General features: G+C 34.1%; 2 protein-coding genes, 1 long non-coding RNA gene and 1 pseudogene across 3 annotated transcripts; all 4 read right to left on the minus strand.

Moving 5' to 3' along the window:
• Positions 1 to 6,493: 6,493 nt before the first annotated feature.
• LOC131650070 (uncharacterized) lies at positions 6,494 to 10,025 on the minus strand (annotated as a pseudogene).
• A 165-nt stretch (positions 10,026 to 10,190) lies between these two features.
• LOC131650071 (uncharacterized) lies at positions 10,191 to 11,726 on the minus strand. The gene is made up of 3 exons (XM_058919811.1): positions 11,342 to 11,726; positions 10,816 to 11,257; positions 10,191 to 10,734 (listed from the first exon to the last, which is right to left on the minus strand). The coding sequence occupies exons 1-3, from the start codon at positions 11,724 to 11,726 to the stop codon at positions 10,191 to 10,193; spliced, it is 1,371 nt and encodes a 456-aa protein (XP_058775794.1).
• A 2,711-nt stretch (positions 11,727 to 14,437) lies between these two features.
• Positions 14,438 to 16,593, minus strand: LOC131646863 (uncharacterized). Its single transcript, XR_009297650.1, has 3 exons — positions 16,407 to 16,593; positions 16,178 to 16,321; positions 14,438 to 14,679 (listed from the first exon to the last, which is right to left on the minus strand). It is a non-coding gene; the product is annotated as an uncharacterized LOC131646863 (long non-coding RNA).
• A 171-nt stretch (positions 16,594 to 16,764) lies between these two features.
• LOC131650073 (uncharacterized) lies at positions 16,765 to 17,667 on the minus strand. The gene is made up of 4 exons (XM_058919814.1): positions 17,530 to 17,667; positions 17,182 to 17,449; positions 17,002 to 17,092; positions 16,765 to 16,918 (listed from the first exon to the last, which is right to left on the minus strand). The coding sequence occupies exons 1-4, from the start codon at positions 17,665 to 17,667 to the stop codon at positions 16,765 to 16,767; spliced, it is 651 nt and encodes a 216-aa protein (XP_058775797.1).
• Between the last annotated feature and the right edge of the window lie 9,280 nt (positions 17,668 to 26,947).

The raw sequence follows: 26,947 nt of genomic DNA on the forward strand, positions 1-26,947 counted from the left end.
TCATACTTTGTTTAAGGCATCTTCTCCACGCTCACCGCACCAATTTGTTGTGAATTCAATGCCAAGAACAAAGTATAAAACAAGGAAGAATAAAGGACAAGGAAGAAGAGGAACACAAATATTGGTTATAACTGCTATTCTTTTACTTTCTCTTAAAACAAGATTACAAGTTTACAAGATTAACAAATAACCTCTCTCACCCTAAATTAGGATTTGCAGCTTTTCAATGATGAGAGACTAGTATGCTATTTATAATAAAACCTAACATACTAACTAATGGGCTTTTTCAGCAAGGCCCATTACACAAGCCAACTTAATAAACAAGCTAACTTAACAAATTAGGGTTTAAACACTAAAACCTAATTTAACATGCTAATAACTCTAGCATCTTCGACATCTGCATGCTAGACCCATCTTCGACTACAGCATGCACACTTCGACACCAGCATGTGAACAATCCTTCGACTTCATGCTTAACCCTGTCGAACTGTCGAACCAAGAAGCTACCCTTCGACAATACTAGAGTTCGATCCAATATCTCACACTGTGTGTGGCTGTTGATTATTGTGGTGGTTGATGATTATGATATCTGGTTGATTAATGTTGATGATGAGCATGTTATGGTTGATACATGCATTTCATAATCATGTTGTGGGCTGTATCCCTTATGGTGGTGGGACAGCGGTAGATAATTCCCATTGTGTGGAATTGGTGAGAGAAGTAGCCTAATCTTTATGGTGGTGGATCGGTGAGATGGGTTATCCCATGTTTGGTACCACATGCATATAGTTGCATTTGCATTAGGTTGTTGTGTATAATTATAACATGAATGGAAGATTGTCCAATGTTATAATATTTGATGATGGTGTAATTTTTATGGTGTTGTCTTTTGGTAATGTATTCTATTGTTGTTGTGTTGATAAGTACTTCCTGACAATCTGAATATAATGAAATTGGATGAATAATGTGACTATGATGTGTTATTATTTATGATTCGATAACATTTGTTAATTGTGAATGAGACTCACCCTTACTGTTGATATTTTCAGATTGAGGATAGCGGCTTTCGGCTCGGTGAGGATTAGCTCATGAGTCAGTTTGTTTAGTATAGCGTCGGTGTCATGCTCTGATATTGTAACACTGGGGGGAACGCTAGTTTAGAGTTTATGGTGATACTCTATTTTGTTGTTATTGGAGTAATTTTTTGAGATATTGCATATATGATGTTATGCTTATCCGTTGATTAATGTTCCGCTGTGTAGAAGCATGATTTTGTTAAATGGATGATTCGTTCCTAAGTGAAGCATGACAATTGATTTATATTAAATTGTTTTTAATTAAATTGTGGCGCCCTTGTTTTCATGTTTACTCTGAACTATTTTATAAATTTTCGCGGGGTTTAGAAGGGTCTTACACGTGTCATTTGGGTCAACTAATAGTTATTTGTCTACCTAAAATTTTTGTAAATATTTTTGAGGGTTTGATAAATATTTCTTTGAATATATTTGTATTATCCATACCTCTTAAGCTTCCATTTTTTTGAATTGTATTTAATCCTGGTAATAATAACTTATTGTGTAAAATATTAATTTGTGTACCAAAAATGTAAATATGTTGTATTTATACTATTTAATAAAATGGAATGCATAAGGTACTACATGATGAAGGGTCCATGCATCACAAATATATCACGTGTGTTATAATTGTTAAATAATATATTTAATGAATCCCAACTGTTATAGAAAGTTTTTGGAAACATAATAGGATACAAAGAGTCAGTAGTGGTACACTGCATTTTGTCTCTTTTGTTTACAGAGTTTAGAAGTACTTCCGAAATAGAAGCTTCCTAGGTTGTTGGTCATTTTCGAACCGTTTTGCTTACTACTTCGCAGAGCACAACAATGGCTAGGTCTGATCGCAAAGTTGAAGATGAAAGGTACTTCTATCGTGTTTTTTCCATTTCTAACAGTGACACTTCGTCTTTCTTCTTGCATGTGTGTTGTGGTTCTCGATTTTGTTATTCCCGTTAGTTTTAGAAGGTCTGTAATATTTAATCTGTATTAGAATATGGTAGTTGTTCATGCATTGTTTTTTATGGTACCCATTTGTGTGCTGGGTGTTGTGTTTTATAATAGGTATTAGAATCTGGTAGTTGTTCATGCATTGTTTTTGTTTGGTACCCATTTGTGTGGTTTTGTTGTTTTTGTCGATTTACCGATTATCCACTTGCCTGAATGACATTGCTAATAATGTTCGGTATGCATGCAGTTGCTCATCTAATAAGGTTGTCAGTATGTATGATTCCAAATTAAAAGAACTATATGCTGACTACCTTTATTAAGAGGAAGAGAATGAGGAGAAGACTGGGAAGAGGTCTAAGTCGATCTCCTTTGAAGATTTTTGCTCTATTGTGGATCCTGTTTGTGTTGATAATACTAAGGATGGCGGTGATGAAATCGCAATGAATAACGAAGGAGAAGCTGCTGTTGTTGTTGGCAAATCAGACGTCCATACATCCGCACCTGGTGCTTTCAACTGGTAAATCATCTTAAATTATTGAGTTTTGAATTTAAAGGGTTCATATTTTCTTTGTTTTTGTATGTTTTGATATTGTATTTATGTTATTGCGCTTGTTTTTCATATGTAGTTGTTTAGAAGCCGATGGCGGGCAGGGAAGTGGTGAGACTGTTGCCGGAGAGGGTTTGAAGGCCAAATCGAGGAAGGCTAAATTTGTGTAGGTATTCTGTTTTAGGACATTTATTTTGTTTATTTGAAAGACCGCCATTAATGTTTTTGATGATACTCCAGATATGTTAGCTCAGATGAGGAGTATGAAGGTCTGTTTGAAAAATATAGTGTAAATCAGATGAAAGTTGTCAAATTATTGAAGGATCCTTGTGTCGATGACCGTAGCTCTGATTCGGGGAGTGATGAGTTAGGGGATGAAGGATATGATTTTTACCACAGTTGGAAGGTTGAGGTTAAAGACGGACAGAGCATGCAGACTAATGTGCAGGTAATACTTTAGTACTGTGAGTTTTTATGTGTTATGATATAATCGATACGGTCAATGATTTAACAATGATATGTTTTCGTTGCAGTCTTTTCCTGCCTGTGTTTCAAAACACTATCTGTTGTGGAATCAAAGAGGCATTGAGCTTATAGATGAAGATACTCGGAGGAGTTATCATGTGGAGATTGGCTGGCCAATGCGGAACGAAAAGCCGTTTAAGAGGGAAAAATTTATGGCTGGAGGATGGCACGACTATGTGAAGAATAGGGATGTCCGAACTGGAGATACCTTGTGGTTCACCATAGAGAATCCTCCGAGACGGCTATATGTTACGTTGGTCAAGGGGTAGGGTGTATTGGATTTGGAATTGTAATATTGACTGTGTTTAGTTTTTTGGTAATATGTATGGCCTGAACAGTATGGTTGGTTTTATAGTTGTTCATTTTTGGTGGGATACAGGGGAAGTTTATGTTTTTTTTTTATCTTCCCGTGAACAATCATATAACAATTGTGAATGAAGTTTTTTTATGTATTAAATGATAAGATAGATGTGTTATCCTTATGGTAGTGTTTTTGTTTTGAATTAATTATATTATTTGCTGAAGTTCCGATAGATTATTGTTCTTGATTAATATAAAAAGAAGTTCTAATAATACTATTACATTTATCTGTTATATTTTTATTGACCTAATAGTGGAAAGATAATTTGTTCGTTTGGGAATTATTTTTATGTTCTAAAGATTTTTATATTGTTGTAGTTATTTATTGGGTGTGTTTATTAGTTTTAATATAACGGTTAACGTTTGGAATTAAGTTTGTATTGAAAAGAATTATCACATTAAGTATTTCGGTGGTTGTAATACAGGAATGGTCAGGTGTGAGTAGTAATGGGCTTTTAGTGTCATTAGTGATGAATAGAGTAATATATTACTTCTTATGACGTAGGAAACGTTCTGTTTGTTTCTATACGTTACGTTGTTTCGATTTTTAATATAAGGTTTATGCCCTCAAAGGTTTTACGCCTAGTTTTTCAGAAGTTTGGTTGAGGAATGAGTGAAATGGGTGAGAACAGTTCAATGATTTCTGGTGGAAGGTGATTTCCTGCGTGTAAATTTGATTTGTAATGTAGACGGGATAATCAGCTAATGTTGATACACGATTTGTTATTTCTATTTGCATGTTCAAGCGATGATTCAAGTTTTATTAGAAATTATATACTGATTCTGAATAGTCTTTGTTTAGCAGGAATGCAGCGAAGATGGAATTTGATGAAACATGGGATATGCTCAAAAATGAAGTTCTCATAAAGAGGGTGTTGGAGGAGAGGCGGATTCAGAAAGAATGGAAGAGAAGTTGGGAAATGCTGAACATTGGGAGTGAGGTAAATGTGACGGCTGGCAGTGGTCGTAGAAGAAGTGCTCGTTTATGGAGCCAAATAACTAGGAAAGAGGTTGTCGTTGAAAGATCCATTGATGGGAAACATGATAATAGTTTGGCGAGTGGAGATGTGGCTAACAGGAGGTCTTCTCCTGTTACGATTGCAAAAGAAAAGAGGAGCAGGAGGGTGGAATCCATTGATACGAAGGAAGAGGATGGATACAAATACTATTCCTGGTGTAAGGTTATTGATTCTGTCAAAGTAGCTTCCGAAAATGTGCTTGTAAGTATATTACGTTAGTTATGTTTGGGTTAAGTTTTTTCAAACATTCTTGTTTTTGAATTTCCTCTACTTCTATTTAAGTTGTATGGTTAAAGATGATAGATTATATGCCATTGTTGCAGCAATTTCCTCAAGAAGTCGTCCGCAATTGCTTGGACAAGCGCTATACGCGCGTCTTGTTTCGTGATTCTGACTTCAAAAGGGTATTCAAGTGTGAGCTTCATTATTCCAAGAGGGAGTATTGCGTTGAGAGATATCTTTGGAAGGGTTGGTGCGATTTTGTGAAGGAAGGAGGCATTCAAGATGGTGATCGGCTGAGATTTGTAATCTGCGACAAACCTTGTTCATCAGTGCAACCTGGGACACAAATGGTAGTTGTGGCAGTGGTCAACCGATCCCGGTGTGGATAATTGTGGTTAAATTAAAGAGCAAGATGGCAGTTGAAATATGAGTGTGTTATGTAATGATAGTTTTAGTAATGATGGTGTGACAATAGTTATGTATTAGTCGTGGGTTTGTGTTTGTTTTATGTTGTTCGAAGCTTGATGTAATTTTAACACGTTTCTTTATGTTTCATGTCAGTTGTTGGATAAGTCCTATAATATGTTTAATGTAATATTAAGTTTATTGTGTGGTTATTATATTAATAGATGTGTTTTATAAGATAGTTTTTAATGAATGTTTATAACTGAAATTAAATGTGAATGTTACAATATTGATACCATATATGTTTGTTGTTCTATAAATAGACTCAAAACCTGATTGAAACAGGTATAGTTTGCAGTGTTTTTAGTATCATACAAACACAAGTTGTGTCTTTGGTTTCTACTAAATGGATAAAACAGGAACTCTGATTCATTCCAGACAGATTGATTGTTTTTTAATTGCGAAAGTATGTTCACAGGTATGTACAGCAGTTTATTGAGTAATTAAGCATTGGTCTTATGTTGTTTATTATGTTAAAATTATCTCCACTCATAAATTAAGTATTGTAATCTTCAAGATGTATCCTGAAATTGATCCAGAATTCACACTGAATTACAATGACGAATTAAACAAAGTTTGGACAGTGCTCAACAACCAAGGTGTCCACCATGAGTTGATCTTTAATAAAGTTGGCGATCATCCGATGATAATAAGTGGGTGGTGCTTGTTAGAAGCATATTATGATTTTCCTGCGGGCGTTATTGTTGAATTTGGTTATTATGGGGACAATAATTTTGGAATAAATTGGTTTAAAGAAGTGGGAGATTGGGTGGATTTACCGTACTTTCACAGCAGATACACATTTGATGACAACATTCATTCATTTGTTGTTGCAGTTTCTCAGTCTTCATTAAATGAGGGAAAATTAGTTTAGTAACTTATTCTAATACTTTTCTGTTTTTTGGGTTAAGGTTTAATGAAGTATTTGTATGATTTAACAGTTTGTGTTTGTATTGCAGAAGTTGGGGTTAAATACTGCAAGAATCTTGGGAAGTTGTGGGTATGAAGCCCTTGTTTTATGTGGGGACAGCGGTATGTCCACAACAATGATACTGTCAAACATTCATGATCCTTACAATACTGAGTTAGGTCCTGGGTGGGATATGTTTTGTAGATGTCATAAAATCGATGCCGGTGAATGTATTGTATTTAGAGTTGATGTCCGATGTCGTTGTGCAATATGTTACGTTTATAGGTTTCCCAGATAGTATATTGCAGTAACTGGCAGCTATCACTATAATTGCTTTTGACGTTTTTTAGTGTTGATCTGTCAGTAAACCTTAAAAGGGATTTAAATTTAAGAATCAGTATAATAAAAGCAACAAATACAGGAATTATATATTGTCGAAGATCTCCTTGTAAACTACATTTGTAGTTGTTGTTTTAACTTTTGCATGTTGATCATGTATTAATATCTTGATTCCTTGTTTTGTTGTCACTCTTGATAGTGCAACATATATTTGTCCATGTGTAAAAACATCCCTTGGTAGGTATAGACCAACAGTATCCAAAGACTGTCCTTGGGATTTGTTAATTGTCATGGCATATGACACTATAATGGGGAACTGTCTTCTGTTGAGCTTGAACGGCCATGGTGATTGGGAAGGTGACATATCCATTCGTGGGATGTAAACCTGATTGCCACAGTTCTTTCCAGCTATTATCGAAGCTTCAATAACATGTGTCCCCAATTTTGTTACTATCAACCTTGTTCCATTACATAGTCCTTCTGACTGATCAATATTCCTCATGAGCATAATTGGTGTTCCAACCTTTAACTTTAAATGATGGGTAGGCAAACCAGATGTACGGAGGGAACTGAGAAATTCTGGAGTTAGGATATTTACCACTGTGTCGTCATTGATTTCGGACTTATCAACAGTATTGGAGCTGTAGTAATCCCGCATGTCTCCTGTATGAAGAATATAATGAGTTAAGTGAAATTAATATGAAAAGTTGTTTTTCATAAAGGGTAGTGAGAGAGATGTAGACCTGGGATTAAGTCAAGGATATGACTGTTTATTTGTTCCACAATTTCTAATGTTGAAGCCAGAATTGCTCGACCCTTAAGGTATTGGATTGAATGAAAATTGTGAATAAAGTCAGGATATGTAGCATCAACAATGGCGACGATCGGGTCTTCAAACTGTGTTATCAACAGGTCAGGTGGAATTTCAAAATCTGTCACACCGTCATTGGGCTCAGATACTTTTCCTTCGCCAATTCTTAACAACCATTCAGAAAACTGTTGCATTTCATTTTTATCATCTTGGGTCGGACCGGATTGCAGGCGCATGTTTTTGGTTAATGTTAACACTTGAACAGAATTCCATATGTAAGACGCATTTATGGCAGAATGTACAATATCCGAACGGCTTCCTCGAGGGACAACAGGTAAAATCTGCCTGAAATCACCTCCAAAAACAACAACTTTTCCACCAAACATCTCCTTTGAGTTACCGTATTTAGACATTACGTCTCTGAGCGTTCTATCAAGTGCTTCAAAAGTATGCTTGTGTGCCATTGGAGTCTCATCCCAAATAATTAGTTTAGTTTGTCTAAGAAGGTCTCCCACATCATCATTGTACTCAATTTTGCAAGTAGAATTATCTAGCGTTGGCACTGGTATCTTAAATTTTGAATGTGCAGTTCGACCTCCTGGCAACAATAATGATGCTATACCACTGGTTGCGACTGTCAGACATATATCATGCTTTGACCTTAATGCTGCCGCCAGTGTTCTCCACATGTATGTCTTACCGGTTCCACCGTAACCATGTAGGAAGAAGACTGCACCATTCTGCGACTCAACTGCGCGCATAATTTTTTGATACATAGCTCTCTGTTCATCTGGGTCAAGGTGATCAGTAAGGTCTTTCACAAAATTGGGTTTCTTCAATAACATAACTAGTGATATAGTTATTATGAATCGCTAAACGATCAACCAAACAAACAGTAGTATTATAAAATTTAGTTAATAATAATTTCAATGGTTTACCTGTAAGTCCACGAAAGAGATTTGTGAATTCTGTCTTTGTTTTGGCAATGTTATAATTGCGTTCGTCATATATCAGTCTATTATCTAATTGTTGCAGAACATATCCATCTGGATAAGGGATTGGTTTGAAATATTTTAGTGTCCTTTTATTTTCTTGAAGCAGCTTTTCTATTTCAATCAGGGTCAAATGTTGCAATTCGGCATCTGTGAGAACCAATTCTGTTTTTCAACATTATAAAGAAGAAAGTTAGGCATTGGCTAATAGAAGAGATCCATTTGGTTGTAATTATATATATATATATAGAGTGATAGATAATATAACTGTAGCAATAATTTAGTATATATTGTTTAAATTTAAACTCTTAAAAACCTGTATTTAAAGCCAATTGCCTTTGAGCATGTAGGACACCATCAGATAACAGCTGCCATGATTCCTTCCAAACGTGTGCTGGGCGATTAACAGCGCCCGACAATAGCATCACCACAAATAGTTTTCGGACAAAATGTCCAGAGCCCCATTCACTGGCCTCTTTGAGAGCACCAATATATTCTTTGTCATCTTCCAGAAATCCCATGGCAAAGCATGCATCTCTAAATGTTTCATACTGGGTATTACCGACCTTGCGAATTTCTTCATAACTTTTTGGTCCCTTGGCTACCGTCAACATCATCCGCAGGTAAAAAAGTTCACCTGTTGTTGGTGGAACCCATATCAATCTCCCAATGGTGAATCCCTGTTTGCGGGGCCTCCACTCCCTTTCTTTTTTGTGGTAAACAAAATTAGATACAAATTGACCATAAGTGAGTGACTATGCCTCAGTATACTTTGAGTTTGCAGATAGCCAACCAGTAAACATGGAATCAGTAACACTTGCATTCTCCAAAACATTTTCCATTCGATCGTGATCAGTGTAGTAAACAGCCTTTTCGCCTACCAGGTGATAAAACATACGTTCAACTGCTGGTCTTCTACCATGAATGTGAAAGGAGTAAATTCTCCAGCATGCTTCACATGGTGAGATATATCTGCAATCTAAGTATTATTTTATTTCATCAACCGGTTCATTGTTGTTGGTTGACACGGAAGCTGTTATTCTGTCATAGCCTTTGCTAATGTATTTGAAAAGATATTTGATTGAAGTGCTCTGGTTACACCATTCCATGTTTATATGTGCGTTATATTTGAGGAGAAATCTTTTGTTATAAGGTACCACATGACGGTTGTCCAATGTGATACCATTTTTTTCAATAACGTGGGTTTTTGATCTTCTCCTATAGAGGGGATAACCTTCTGCATCAACAATAGTTTCCTCGTTAAACTTCTTTGGAAAGTATTTAGAGCATTTACCATTTTTCATACAGGTTGATGTCGTGCGCGCCACTCCATATGGGTCGTGCATCATGTTAGATTTAACCAACGCATACAACCTCGGATGAACAGCAGGGTCTGGTATTTCAACACAGATGATGTTGTCAATGTCCGATGGTGTGGGGTATTTGCTCTGAGGATGTAAGAAAATCAAAATATGAGCGTGTGGCAATCCCCTCTTCTGAAATTCAATAGTGTACATAACTATAAATGTACCAGTTAGTTAATATGTAATTTCAATTTAGGAAGAAGATGTTAATTAATTAAAAGAACATAAAAAACCATACTTACAGGCCAAAACTTTCCCTAGAACATGCTTTTTTGTTATATCTGCAATGAGTTCGTCAAATTTGATTTTGAAGACTTTAGTAATAATATCGGGTCGATCGTGTGGTTGTAACCCAGTTTCGGACAAGGCACGGATAATTTCTGGCCATGTTGGATTGCAAGTAAATGTAATGAATAGGTCTGGAAAACCCAATCTACTTGAAATTGCCATTCCGTCAAAATACAGTTGATCCATATATCTTTTTCCCCCAACAAAAGATGATGGCAAGACAACTCGCTTTCCCCGCTTTTGTTGTTGTCTGCCATCACCGTTATTGCATTCATCTGTCAACCTGTTATATTTTCCCACTCTTATTTTTGATTGATTATTTCGCAACTAGTTCAGCCTTTCAGATTCCATCATACAATAACCATCGACCAAGAACTGTTGAAACAGACGGCGTGAGTGTAGCAAAGTTTTTGCCTCCTTGCTACGGTCTTGTGACCTGTATGAAAGCCAGTCCTTGATGCTCTGACGATTTTGTCGGGTAACCTCAGTTTCATGGCGATATCTATGCAATATATTTTTCCTATAACCATCTTCACCATACGCAAATATGAGAGGGTATTGATATGCCAAATATGCTGGATGAAACTCATCAATACATTGCAAACCACCGTTGCGTGCTTGAATAATAATGTCCCTATTACAAGCAGAATCAATGTCTCCCACAATTAGTGCAGCAACTTCTGAAACCGTTGGTCTGTTACACACGCGTCCATCCTCAGGTCTATCACATATAACCCTCAGTTTTAAGTCTAAGAATGCATTATCGTCCAGGACATCCCACGCCATTCTAAAAACTTTTGCATGAATATTGAACTCATCTAACATGATCTTCAAATTATGAACAGTGTTCTCGTCAATTTCAGTATTGTCTCTGCGCATTTTATGCGACGTTAAAAATAAATATAGGTAACGATCACGAAGACCTTAACTATTTGTGGAATATTAGAAATACCTGAAACACTTCATTCTATTAGTAACTTCATTATCTGTGTCATAAATATATAGCTGAGCATATTGCGGACGGTCTCCAGTTTCTGGTAGTAGAGTACCTATTCGATGACAGGTTTGACCGTGCAGTCTCAAAGTTGGTGGTCCTCCTTTCTTTGAATATGTGGTGTCAAATTTCATTCCAGGAGAAGTAAACGAAAACATTGAGTTGTATGTTCGAATATTATTTCGATAATTTTTGCTCTCGGTAGATGTTTTGTTAAACAACAGATGTCTCAACAGTGGGGGTGGCTCTTCAAGTAAAGGTACAACAATTTTACCACCGCGACAACAGCGATGGAATGTTGGAACATGTCCCTTTTTGGTTTTACTGGCACGTTCTTGAAGCCACATGTGTGCATGACAATATGTACATTCCCATATTTGATCCCCTATATCAGAATATTCTGCAGATTTAGAAATTAATATAGTGTCATTTGTGATCTAAATATTTGATATGCCGTTGAAATGTTTATTCTTTGTAACATTACCTTGTAAATTTGAATCTGCTAAGGGTGCTTGTTCCATATCATCCTCAGAGTCTGAAGTATTGGATGAGCTGCAATCATCCTCGGAGTTAGACAGTGGCACTTGGGAATATTGTGTTTCAGGTTGTATGACAGAAAACTTTCTATTCTCCAATATAAGCCTTCTTTTCTTGCGAGCATCAATTGAATGAGCTCTATCTTCTACATTTGGAATAGAAACTGGGGAGACTGTACTTGGGGATGGGGCACTACTGGGATGACCACATGATGATTTCTTATTTTGCAATATCAGCCTTCTTTTCTTCCTTGCATCACTTACATCAGTTTTATCTACCAAGTTTTGAGAATGATCTGATTCAGTGCATTGTGCATCTCTCTTCTCCTTCATTCTAAGTCTTCTACTTTGTCTAGCAATAGAAGAGTTAGTATGACTGGTTTGTTCATTAGTTTCTAGAATATTTCCTAAAGATAGCTACGATGCCAGTAAGTAGTTCTAAGAAGAATATGAGTGGACTAATTATATAGATCAATTCCAATTACAATATTAAACTGTATGAATTCTACAATATAAAACTGTATGGATTCACATTACTCAAGTGATAACAACTGTTATGAAACAAACAAATATAATATTAATGGGGTATGTTGGAAAGTTGATTGGGATGAGGCAATAAGTGAAGCATTATCTGCTAAATACTTTATACAATGCAAATGGAAGGTCTTGTCATTATAATTTCAAAACGTTATGTACAATCTTTATATTACCTATTATAACAGTCCTTATTAATGAGAACATGAATGGACATTAACATATTTCTAACTCTCATGTGTACCTTTATTTAACTCAGTAGGTGATCCCATTCAATCCAATTGCCACAGGTGCTCAGATAAATGTCAACAAATTTAAGAGAATACATACAATGTCATATGCGCAGATATATTAATTTTTATTATTTATAACATTCAACGGAGCATTTGGTCGATGCATGTTAGGTGTGTTGATTTCTCATCATACTTGCAAGTTCAATTTCATGTTAGGAACTTTTTAATACGTTTATGACATTCAACGGAGCATTTGGTCGGTGCATGCTAGTTGTGTTGACTTCTCAGTAAAAATGCAAGTTCATTTTCACGTGAGTAACTTTTGAATATGGTTTATGTGTCTTTTACCTGTGTTGTCGTAACCAATATTGCAAATTGTGGTTGTTATTAGTTGTGACAATATGTTATTACAATAGCATGTAATGCTAGTTTGGATATTGGAGATGAGTAAAAAAACAAAGTATATCATAGCAGTTGAATAGATGATTAAGAAAAACCAGAAAAGTCTTATATTAAGATAACAGAAATAAAATTACATAGTTGTTACCAAACCAAAAGAAACAGACTTACAAGTCTGATTTGTTTATGCGGCAATACAAACAAAAAACAAATAAAGTGGAAAGGAAATAAAACATGTCCACACCATAAAACAAAAACACACCAAAACATACATAAAATTATGCAGGAACTACTAATCTATCTTCTCTATTTTTATAATTTTCTTTAACTTGTTTGATGAAAGTTCTCCATCACATGTGGCATCCGAGGTTGTTGACTCGCTTGATGCGCCTGGAAAGTGTCTTTTCCAGTAGGAGTAAGTGGATCTGTGCTGTGCGTCGAACTCACATCAAGATCCTGTTACATAAGTGAACAAACATCACACAATTAATATTCAACAGTACATCAAAAGTGGAGTACATTTCACTACAGTAAACGTCCTTACGACGACAAAATTAGGTTCGGATCGAACAGTGGTCGTTGCTTCGACACCAGGTTGTTTCATCTACAAATCATTCGAAAGATAGTACAAAATCATAATATGCGCAAAGTCAGTTTATAATGATTTTAAGTTGCATAACACATGCACAGATTAAATTCAAATACTTCATCTGTGTCAAACTGATCAGCAAGCTCTTTCACAAAAGGGTCATTCTTCAATAGCATAACGACCGAGGCATTCTTCCAACGTGGTTGCCACTTAACTTTGAAAGCCATCTTGCAATCCAACATCTGATCCAATGCCAGTGGGAATTCCAAGGGATCATGAATGCCAGCCTGTAGGAGATTGCAAGACAAAGATCAGTTAACTCTGGCATAATTTTCTATGTTTTTCCAACACTATGTAAACGGAAATACCTTAATCATTGTATGACGCAGCTGAGAAGCAGACAATCCCAAAAGTAACTCACACTCTCGGTCCCAAAATAGAAAGTTACAGCTATTCCCGGCCTGAGTAACTTCGATCTCAATCTTATACCTATATTCGCAGTATACATAGAGCACTCAAAAAGGTCATGTTCCGTGCCTTGACAATCACACATATAAATGAAATAACATAAAACATGTGACAAGTATGTTAACCTAAAAATCTCTGCCTCAGTGAAATGTCCAGCCTCACACTCAAACGGAGCTCTGTCACCACGCGCAATACATGACCAAGCATGACAACCACGATAATACCAGCCATACAGAGAGGCAACCAGCATTTTAGTTTCTCCAACAGTCGTACAAAATGTAATCTGCAATTATGGAACCAAAAGATAATACGATACACAGTCAAATGCAACGGAAAAATGGCAATATATACTAAATCAGAATAAATGGCCAACAACTTCCAAACATACAGTTCTAAGTTTTATGATATCCCCAATAGGCATTACAACAGCCTTTGAAAGCAATTTCTGTACAGGAGTCATCTGTTGATTTTCAGAGTTCTGTGCCGAAAGCTGTGAATTGGAACCCTCCTGGCCAGACAACGTAATCATGGAATCCTTCGGAAAACTGTCAAAGGAAGACAGTAATGTAACAATCACATTGCATAAAAATTAAAAACACACAAGAGCATATCCAGGGACAATACCTTTCTATAAACTCTTTCATCGGCAGCAAATCAGTATTCAGACCAAGGACGGTAACATTAAACGTGTTTGTCACGGACAGTGGAAACTTTCCTATACAAATAGAATGTTACATAACTATCTATATCAAAATACAAGGATATCTAACACCAAACTTGATCAATTACTAACCCTGTTCCTTGACTTTAGCTGTAACACCCCATACATAACTGACTAGTATATTATGCATGAAACGTTAAATTGATACTGAGTACATACAAAAGCTTTAGATATAGAAAGATCCATAATACAATACAACATGAAATTCCAATAAGAATTACAAAACATGTGTCTTCAATGGATCTGCACAGCGGAAAATGAGATTTGACTAGGTCTCCGAGCCATCACCACCTTAAGCCGTCAATCCGAACCTGCTATCTGCCAAAAGCTACTAAACTGCACCTGAAAAAAAATATGAGTTGATTGGGGTGAGATTACTAAATCTCAGTGAGTCCTCCTATCCTATAGGTCCACTCGGTTCTACAGGGTACATGCATCAACAAAATCGAATCCACCATTGATCCGGGTTTTGTCCTCACGTCCGGTACAAGCACGGAGAAAACAAGGAATCATCCACCATTGGACGATTAATGCAGATATACAATTATATAAGCAACCAAGTATGCAAAACCCGCATCCATATACGGGGAATCCAGAAGTACGTTAATACCACTAGACTAAGTTACTAACACACCCTCGGTGGGTTCACCCATGCCTATTTGTCAAGAGACTTACACAAGCACCCTGCAAGAATGATTAAATGGGTTCGCACAAGCCTACATGGCTGCGAGATGACCTTGCCTAAGAGGCGACATCGTCCCATTAACCATCTGTACGCACGTGGTGTTAACAGCAAGTGCAACACGCCGTCTTGACGCATGAGCCCATCCGGATAGGAACCTAATGATGTAGCCTACATGGCATCATTAGAGATGGTTTACCTGTTATGCGTAGGCTTACTTAGCCGCATAACGCCATCATACCGAGCACGCGAGTGTGTATACAGCAAGTGAGTAAAACGCCTTCAGGCCCTCACAAGCACACTGCAACGGTAGTTCAGGTATGTGCCTCTAGGATCCATGATCAGGGCAGTCCCACAGACAACTCAAGGACCCACGGTCCGAATCGTAACTTAGTACCGGGTCTACTTCGATTCAGCATACACACACATAAGCAAACGCTAAAGCACGCAAGCAGACAACCCCGATTGTTTAACCGAAACAATGGGCATCAATAGAATGATCATATTTCATCATAATATAGCATTCTTATTCCAGCATAACATAGCAGTTAGAAACAATGAGCTAGTTCAGTCTACTATACACAATTTACATAGTATTAGTGTCGCACTTTAACTAAAAGTATGTCAGATATACCGAAAAATAATATTTAGACACCAAGGATAATTTTCCTAGATAGTACACTTTATTAGCTTTCTAACGGTATATGGTACGCGTCAAACGGGTACACGAAGTGGGAGATATGAATTTTCGAAATTCTGAAAATTCTGCTCAGCATGCAGAGTAACGGGTTACTTCATTTCAAGTAACCGGTTACTTCAGCCCAGAATCCATTTTTTTCACTTTTCGCTCCCAGGTAACCGGTTACCTCATCCAAGTAACCGGTTACTTCACCTGCAGAACCCCAAATTCTGCATTTTAAAGCTTCTAAACCAGTCTCAATTCTTCTAATTGATTCTAAACATCACCTATATCATTTCCACGAATTTTAACATGCAACACTGATCAAGATATACCAGTCAATGATTAATCAAAAACAACTAACAATCAACACAATTAACATGTTAGTGACATGAATTTATGATTATCTCTCACAAAATCCCTAACCCCAATTATAACCCTAACATGCAAATTCCCCAAGCCACTATCTAAGGACTCACCTTGGATTTAATGGAGGTTAAGATCATGCTCTTTGCTGCCATTGAACTCCCACCATAGTCAAAGTTCCACTCCATCCTCATCAAACCCGTAATCACACTTTGACACACATACAGCATGGAGCTTCCAACTTCAAACTCGTTTTTCTCCACAAATAAACAAGCTATTAGAACAAAATAATATACCAAATCGAAGATAATTCCGTGTAGAATCCAAATCTTCGAGAATCACCTGAATCGGAGTTGTGAGCAGAGAGTTATGGCACTTTTAGTGAAGGCTGTCCATGGAATACGAAAATGGGACTTGAGTTATGAGTTCTTCTTTTCTTCTTGGCTCTAATCTCTTTATTATCCAAAAGAAATGATTCTACAATAAGGACACATATTCCTTCATTCCAAACAAGTCTTTATGGCTCATGCATAATGTTAATTGTCCCAATTGCCCTCCAACTAAGTGAGATTTACCACTATGCCATTTGGTTAGGTTCTAACTAATCTACTAACTTCTTATGGTCACACTTGGTATATGTATATTACTACTCATCCAAATGGAACAAGACTAATGTATCCTTTAATTATCATTTTACCAATTAATGACAATTATCGGTGTCGGAAAGTCGGGGTATTACATTAGCATATTGGATCATGACAAAAATAGGACCAGAATCATCTCCGCGCTCCTGCTTGAACTTCATGAATTGTTCAACATAGGATTCCCAAATCGTGCAATTGATAGTATTCTCACTGAAGAAATAATACAAACCATGTCATCTACATAGTCACATAAGATATGTTCGATAAATTATACAATAAATATGAATACAAACCCCCCGTCACACAGCATCATGTTAATCTGCTGCTTCCGGGCACCTGATGTGGTCTGTGAATACCCAATACTTTCCACCATACCAATGACATCTAAAACACATACAGCCAAAAAAACCTTAAAATGAAACAACACATAAAAAACAAATCCAGTAAAACAGAATAGAGATAAAATATTCTACCTATTAGCACATCCTTGTTAAAGTTGCCGTTTATTATATCAGTAAATTTAGTAAACACCAGCGGCTTTGGAGGTATTTCCGCATTGTTATCATCCGTAACCGTAGTGCCAGCAGTAAACTTCAACATAAACTTATGAGACGAAGGTCTGAAAGCCGCAACATTAGCCTGAACCTTAAAATTGGAAACAGTGTAACTATGATCCAAGACCATTTTTTCAGAAAATAGAGATACATGCGGTGCAGGAAGATTAACATGTATGTCACCACCCTGGAAAAAACATTAAAATCAAACATACTCTAAACCAAAAACAATATATGAAAAAACAACCAAACAATTCACTTCATTACCGATACATCAACAAAAATCATCTCAAAATGCTCCCTCTTGTTCGAAACAACTGTCCATTTGTGGTGCACACGAACAGAAACTTTCCAAAGTTCTTTGGTGTCATTGATGTCACATATTTTTGCTAATGGTCTTGCCATATTGAACACTGGTATGATACTGCAGAAAAGTGTAGCTAACCAATACTATAAATAACAAAACCATGTAGGAGTTACAAACTCTTCATTCCACTCTTCATTACATAACCATAACCGATGCTGAAGCTGAATGGAAAGAAACATATAAAGTCCTCATTAAGTTCTGCTTGTAACACATAATAATGGAGCATAGAAGATGCATGGACAAACCTAACTTAATGCCAATTATGTGAGACATCAATGGTGGAATATGGAACAACATACCTTCATAACTCATCAAAATTACACATGGCGCATCAAGAAGAAACAAATTCTACTCACAGACGAAGCCACTTGGCAGCACCACATAGAAAGTTCAAAAAGATAGAACTTTCTTATATTATAGATTACTTCTTATTAAAAAAAAATTGATGATAAATAAATACATATAAATAATTGTAAAAATTTAGAGTCAGTAGTATGATAGAAAAAATGAAAGATGAGACTTATGACTAGAAAATCTGCAAAGAACAATTTGCATCTTATTTTATCTCTGTATACTAGGCTAGGAGTATTAAATAATTGAATTTTTAATGTTTCTCGGTCGATGTTGAATTTTAAGGGGCTGAATTTATTTAATCCAATCTCGCCTGTTACAGTCACTTTAAATGTCATTGATTTTACTACTCATGTATTTCTATCAATGCTTTTTTGAAAATAACTTACTTATTTCTATCACTGCTTTTACGCAGACCTACATATCAAATCTACTTAATATAAATGTAAGGTTGTTATGATGGCAACCCTAGACAAAAACTGTAATACCCCGGTTCTTCGACACCGGATAGTATCAATTCAATTGGTTAAGCGGTGACTAAAGGACACTTTACTCTTGTTCCAAAAAATGAGTAGCATGTACATCTATAATCTAAGAATAATTAAAAAGAGAGTTAGTGGAGTAATTGGAATAAAAGTGACTAGGTAGCGTTTGACAGATAGCAGGTTCGGATTGACGGCTTAAAGTGGTGACGGCTCGGAGACCTCGTCAGATCTCATTTTCCGCTGTGCAGATCCATTGAAGACACATGTGTTGTAATTCTTAGTAGAAGTTCATGTTGTATTTTATATGGATCTCTCTATATCTATAGCTTTTGTATGTACTCAATATCAATTTTAACGTTTCATGCATAATATACTAGTCAGTTATGTATGGGGTGTTACAGTTGGTATCAGAGCAGGTCAATTCTCGGCCGAGCCATGAGACATCACTAGCAATTCCTTTTTCCTCACATGTGTGCGTTGCTAGCCTGATTTTACTAGTATCTCATTCAGTCATTGAACTTGATCAACTCATCTACTGAGTGTGGGACGGTAGAATTACGGCAGAGCCGCCACGAGGACTCGTAAACCTGTAAGTGTTGTGAACCCAAGTAGTTAGAGTGGGATGAGTAATGGATTGTTTGGACGATGTAAGTGGAGAGTATTGGAGTCGTCGAGTTTAAGGAGAGCGGTTGACGTGAAGTAGTGATACCCGGACTATCAAGGTGTGGATCGAGACAACTAGAACTCACAGGATCTTGATTGGACGGAGTGAAACTTTCTCTAAGTCTTGGTAATAGCAAGGGAAATCCAGTAAGGATTGAGATAGGGCCTTGTAAGTGAGATTCTCCGAAGGTGTTGAGCTGGGATTTATTAGGATTCAGTACTGATGATGCTGCCAGTGTTAGGTGTGGCTGGTGAGCTGATAGGACAGAATAACCTTTGGAAGCGCGAATAGAGGAGTCAGACCTTTCTGATTACGCTGGCATGGACAGTAATTGGATGGACGGAGTATTGGATCCTGATTCAACTTGGTGTATCTTAGACGAAAGTGGTTACCTAGTAAAGGTTGGTGGAATGTACGAGTGTGGTAACTTACGATTGGGCGAGGCTTGAATACCCAGTCGATAGAAGAGGATGTTTATTTCTGTTCTTATCATTTTATATTTAAGTTCTAGAACTACGCTAGATGGAATATGAAATGATGTAGAAGCGTGAAATGCAGTAACCTAAGTTCTTGTTAGTTGTTGTTCGTCTGACCCCGAGTGAAGCCATAGAACTACGCTTGGCGTTGGGCGTTCAGGCGAGTAAGAACTAAGATCTATCTGGAACGTCAGTAGGATAATCGCAGTTGATTTGGTTGTTAGGAACCATAGTATTCCTATCTGGACTGAATTACCCTTGGAATCTCATGCATGCGTGGGACGAGTGGGTACACGCACTGCATGGTAATCCGAAGTTGAACTTCAAATCTTCGTGCTTGCCGTGTTGGCTTTCCGAGTAAGTAAACCTTGGTGTGTAGCACTCTCAGGTTTTAGCATCCTGAGGAGTGTGATTCGAAGGACTTGAGGAACGATGAGACTATTGGAATCCTGTTCAGACACTTGTCGGTTGTGATAATAGGATACTCGTGTGGGTCATTATACGCCACTGAGGTAGTTTACCTGGATACATGGCCTCGGAGTTAGACCACCATGTTGGTACTACCAGACGGGTATAATGCCACAATATCGCTATCGTGCACAAAGATGCGTGAGCCATCTTTTTCCGACATGTGTGGGACAAAGGTGATCTGAAGCTCAAGGTGGAATTCTGATTTGGCACTCGTGAGACACAGATCCAGACTCTCATAAGGTATGTGGGATAAGGATCCATACATCGCACTCGATAGTAGAGGAATAACTAGACAGGCGATGATGTGATGGATCAAGACCCAATACTATACTTATGGAGACTCTGAGTGATCGTGATCGCGTGAGTTAGTATCCGATTGTACCTTGGGGACGTTCTCGTTTCGTGAAGTGTTAAGTTGGAAATCTTGCATGAGCGTCTAGAGTGAGACTCATGTGCGGTCATGATATCCTGGTCAGCTTAGTGAGTGGATATCATGTACCATTGGCGACCGGTGATGGAATATGTGAATCGTATCTGGATCGGCTCGATGTGTGATGTGTCTGGTAAGGTATTGCTAGATACTCTGAATGGAGAAGTGTCAATCTTGGTAAGGCATGGACATTTTGGTTTGAGAACTGCTAAGGAGTTTATAAGAGAGATGTTCGAAGTGCAATTTCTTGCATTGTAGCTACACTCTGACTGTTAGAAGCACCGCAATGAAGGATGCAGCCGCCGAGGAAATCAGTTTAGTTCAGAGGTAGAACAAACATAAGATGACTGTGTGAATGGAGTGTGGCTATGGGAGTATTGTTATATCGGTAAGTCGCACGAGTTATCAGAGGTGATACTACGCTAAGAGAATGAAGGTGTATGGTTGAGTAGAAGTTGTGTAAAACAGCTAGAGATATCATGAGTTGCAGTACGTTTTGAAGGGTTTATTATACCGACTAAGCAACCAAACTTGTCAGAAGGGAAAAACATAGCAGTTGTACGCTGTGGAAATCAGTGACAGGGAAGAACCTCTAAGTCAGTGAGTATTTGGGTTTCAATGTCCTGAGGATGAAACGTGTACCTAAATTGTGGTAGATGAACTATATGGAATGGCAGAGTAAGTAGAAGCTTGATTCTAGAGAGTATGCAACTTTGACGAGTAGTAGTTGATGATGGATGTATATGGAGACCTGGAACGTGTTGTAATTGGACAACTGTGGATAAGGAATTATTGTGTATTAAAGGAAACTAAGTGAATTATGGATATAACGTGACTCGGAGGATTTCAAGTTGTGTGACTTGTTGGAATCAGAGTAGCGCAACGGATCAAGGAAGAATCAGATAAGTCTGAGGTAGGAACGAACAGACTATTTGTAGGATTTTATGTTGGGATGAAAGTATCTTCCTAAGGGAAATTGTCGGAGCAGCGTTTCGTCCATTCCAGTCTCTCAAGGATCACCATAACTCGAGAGGTGTTGTCAATGGACCAGCTTGGGAATACATTTTTGTGGATGGCATGCGGTCCGATGTTCGTAGGTCATCAGTTTAGCTTGCGAGTCACAAGGGTTGGACTGAGTATCAAACCGTCGAAATGCTGAAGGCTAGAGAGGGCATTTAGTTGGCGCAAGTTCTTTGTAGTTATGCCTTGTGTACTATGATTGTACAGGAAGACTGGTACAATGGTTACAGGTCAGTTGTTGAATTTCGCGTCTTATTAGTAGAATCTTGTTCGAAGTGGTCGAATGTCAAGGCTATAGTTGCAAGACAATTACACCTTCGTGGTTTACAGTGACAGTTGATATGTCTAAACTGGAGTAAGGGTTAAAGTAAGGAGATTCAGTTGTATAGGTAAAGGTAAATTTGGGACAAACATCCTAAGACTTTGGGAACCGGAAATTAAGACCAAGGAATTTGGCTAGCACCTAATGACATTGTATGGACTCGAGTGGAGAATTATTTGGAGTGTTATCGCATAAGTGACGTTGTGGCAATAATCCTCAACGGGAAGTAATTCAAAGAGCTGAGTGGATTATTAGTGCTTTTGAAGTTTTGGAGATTCAGTGTAGAGCAGTGAAGGTCAAGGACCCTGGAAGGATCTTTCCCCAGATATGTCAAGGCGAAGTATCTGGATAGACGTGTTGCTTGAGAGTCAAGGTTCTAACCATGCATAGTGGGACGCAGGTGTTTTGGCAGATTATGTTTCTTCGTATGGAATGACCCTCAGACAGAGTAGTGAGGTTATCTGAAGAGAAATGTGAGTAACATTCTTTCCCTCGGTTGGATAGATGTGAAGAGTTGGTTTTTCGCGATGATTGAAAGGAATTCGAGGACGAATTCAATTTAAGGGGGGGAGAATGTAATACCCCGGTTCTTCGACACCGGATAGTATCAATTCAATTGGTTAAGCGGTGACTAAAGGACACTTTACTCTTGTTCCAACAAATGAGTAGCATGTACATCTATAATCTAAGAATAATTAAAAAGAGAGTTAGTGGAGTAATTGGAATAAAAGTGACTAGGTAGCGTTTGACAGATAGCAGGTTCGGATTGACGGCTTAAAGTGGTGACGGCTCGGAGACCTCGTCAGATCTCATTTTCCGCTGTGCAGATCCATTGAAGACACATGTGTTGTAATTCTTAGTAGAATTTCATGTTGTATTTTATATGGATCTCTCTATATCTATAGCTTTTGTATGTACTCAATATCAATTTTAACGTTTCATGCATAATATACTAGTCAGTTATGTATGGGGTGTTACAAAAACCCTAGCATTTACTTATGTGTCATCTTCACATAGCCTCATGCTTATGTGTCTTCTCTACAAAATTCTATCTCCTAAAATTCTACCAATTAAATATAATAATAATAAAAATTATATTTAATATTTAATGGACAACAAATTAATTTTTAAATTAACTCAAATTCATCCAAATTACTAACAATATTTTATTATTTAATATTTTGTAACTCTCAAATATATTTCAATTATAAAGTATAAAAATATTAGATAAAAAACTTTTATATGTATGTATTTTAATATTTATACTTTTAATAATATTTTATTATTTAATATTTTATAACTCTCAAATATATTCTACTTATAAAGTATACAAATATTAGATAAAAACTTTTATATGTATATATTTTTAACTTTAATATGTATGTATTTTTAATAGTATTTTATTTTTTAAATTCTACCAATTAAATATAATAATAAGAATTATATTTAATTTTTTATGGACAACAAATTAATTTTTACACTAACTCAAATTCTTCCAAATTACACATCTAATTATAATAATATTAATATTTTATTATTTAATATTTTGTTACTCTCAAATATATTCCAATTATAAAGTATAAATATATTAGATAAAAAACTTATATATATATATATATATATATATATATGTATGTATTTTTATGTTTATATTTTTAATAATATTTTATTATTTAATATTTTGTAACTCTCATATAAATTTTAATTATAAAGTATAAAAATATTAGATATAAATACTTTTATATGTATATATTTTTTAACTTTTATATGTATGTATTTTTATGTTTATATCTTTAATAATAATATTTAAATTCTACCAATTAAATATAATAATAATAAGAATTATATTTAATTTTTAATGGACAACAAATTAAATTTTACATCAACTATAATTCTTCCAAATTACTCATATAATGATAATAACAATATTTTATAATTTAATGTTTTGTAACTATCAAATATATTTCAAATATAAAGTATAAAAATATTAGATGAAACACTTTTATATGTATGTATTTTAATGTTTATATTTTTAATAGTATTTTATTATTTAATATTTTGTAACTCTCAAATATAATCTATTTATAAAGTAAATATTAGATAAAAAACTTTTATATGTATATATTTTTAGATTTTATATGTATGTATTTTTTATGTTTATATTTTATTATTTAATATTTTATGTGTTAAAATTATTTTTATACAAATGATATTATTTGTATATATAATATAATTATTTATATTTTTAGACTTATAAAATTATGAGTTAAAATTATTTGTATAAAATTTATTTTATTTGTATAAATAATATAAATTTTCAAATTTAAAAAATATCAAGAACGAAAATTTATATGAATTATAAAAATAAATATTAAATATTAAACAATTATATTAATAACAAAATTAAAATAATAATTAATGCATTAAATTACAATGTATAACTCCTATAATAAATTGTAATTAAAATTGAAAAGTACGTTTTTTATGTCATCTTAATCTTAATCTTAATCTTAATATATATAAATCCAAGGTTGTCATGATGGCAACCCTAGCCACATGTCACCTTGGTAGTATCTCTAAACTAAATTTGCCACATGTCACATCGATAATAAATCTAAACAAAAATTATAAGTTTGACTTTTATTAATTTAACTCTATATAAAAAATAAAATAAATAAATATAATAATCGTAATAATAATATAATATGAAATCACAAATAATAATAACAATTATATAAATATGTAATATATAATATCTAAATATATAAAACATTTGAGAAATAACTTATTTATATAAAATAAATTTTTCTTAAATTATATTAAAAACTCTAAATAACTTTTATATAATTAATTTATAATAGAGAAAAAATAAAAATATATATAAATACGATTTTAATTTATTTGCAGCAAATAAATATATTAAATAAATTTTTCTTAAATTATATTAAAAACTGTAAATAACTTTGATAATTTTGTTCTATTATGATCACACTAATTTTCTAATTTTTCTGTTTTAAATAATTTGAATAATGTTCTTTTTTTAGGTATTGCATAAAATAATTTAAATAATTTGAATAATTTTCTAACTTTTTCTGTTTTGGTTTTAATTTAAAAAATAAAAAATAAATTTTATTTTAATAATGACTAAAATTATAACTAATAATGATATGTAAGTATAAAATAAAATAAAATTTCATTTTAATAATTATTAAATTTTAACTAATACACTTTAATGATGAGTTTATCTTTAGTATTTTTTTATATTATTAGTTTATAAAAAAATCAAATTATTTTTATGAATTTCTAAATTTGAATATTTTATTTTACAAAAATTTGTCTTAATTGAAAATTAAAAAATTCAGAGGTTAGATTATATAATATTGTTTCTATAGTGTATATTAGTTATATTTTTTTTGTTTTTAAAATTTTATTATTTATATTTATACAAATTAATATTATAATATAAACTAAAATGTATTCATGTACTATTAAAAAAATATAATAATAATTATTTAAATTATTTGAAATTAAAAAAATAAAAAACAATTTATATCTATGAGTTTCTTCAAAAATGTTTATTAATCATAAAAAATCTAAATTTTAAGTTAATTATATTATAAAGAGTATGTAATAAGTATTCAATTACGTTTTTTTTACAAATTGATTACATTCATGTAGCATAAATAAGTAATAATAAATAGAATAATGAGTAAATGGACAAAATAAATAACAATTGATAAATAAATAGTGATTGATCCAATAATCATTGTTATTTATTTTATGTAACGTAAAAGAGTTAAAATTTTAAATCCTTCTATTTTTTATGGAATGTTTTAATGAAATATTGTTAATATTATTAATAGTATTAATAATAGTCTACAAAAACGGTTATAAAATAATGTCTTTTTGTATTTTTACACACCTTTATAATCACTCCTGATACTACCTTCATCATTTACCAATTTCATTTGGTATCATTTTTCACCTATTTGTTCTTTTCTAGGATTTTCATATCTCATAACAACGATTTTTTTTTTCAATTTCATTTGCTAACATTTTCTACCCATTTATTCTTTTCTAGGATCTGCATGTCTCATAACTATTTCAATCAGTAAGAATATTTTTTTCCTAATAACTATTTATAAATTTGTTTATCTTTTTGTTAAACTTCATACACATTTATTTTATTTTCATATAAAATATAATATATATTTTTGCAGGTTTAGCGAAGATAAAATATTGCAAGGAAAATCATATTTACTTTGAAAAACCTCTGTCAAAAGTGATTCAATGGAGGCACTATTGTGGGTGAAATATTTAGATAAAATTTTCTAGAATCTAAAAATTAGAGCTTAAATTGTAAGCAACCTAAAAAATCTTTGGAATATAAGTATAGTGGTCAAACTGTATGTCACCTAATAAATTCTTGGATATAAGAATAGGGGTCAAATTGTAAAGTCATTTAACTTAAATCTTTAGGATAGGAGAATAGTGGTCAAATTGTAAAGTCATTTAAATTAAATCTTTATGATATAAGAATAATGGTCAAATTGTAAAGTCATTTAAATTAAATCTTTAGGATATAAGAATAATGGTTAAATTGTAAGTCATCTTTAGGATATATGAATAATGGTTAAATCGTAAGTCACTTAACTTAAATATAATTTCACATCGATACATTGACAAATTGACAAGCCAATAACATATCCTACAAAATTTTACATAATGAAATACATATTTAGATTTTCTAATTTATATTTTTATATTTTCATCTTTTATTTGTTTTGTTTTTATTTTTTTGTTTTTTTTATTTCATTTGTTAATTTAGTGAGATAGATCACGCTCTCCCACTATTGAATTTTTTTCTTTTATGTATATTCGATTTACAATAAACCAAACAACATTATACATTTTGTTGATAATATGTGTTTAAATTTATTATTAATTTAAATACAAATGATTCACGAAAATATTGATATGGTGTAATCAATTTAATAAATAAAAAATTATATTACTATAATTAATTCATAGTATCGAAGATTCATGTATTAAATTATATTATTATAATTAATTCATAGTATTGAAGATTCATGTATTAA

Source organism: Vicia villosa, linkage group LG2 (assembly GCF_029867415.1).
Source record: "Vicia villosa cultivar HV-30 ecotype Madison, WI linkage group LG2, Vvil1.0, whole genome shotgun sequence".
Lineage (NCBI taxonomy): Eukaryota > Viridiplantae > Streptophyta > Magnoliopsida > Fabales > Fabaceae > Vicia > Vicia villosa.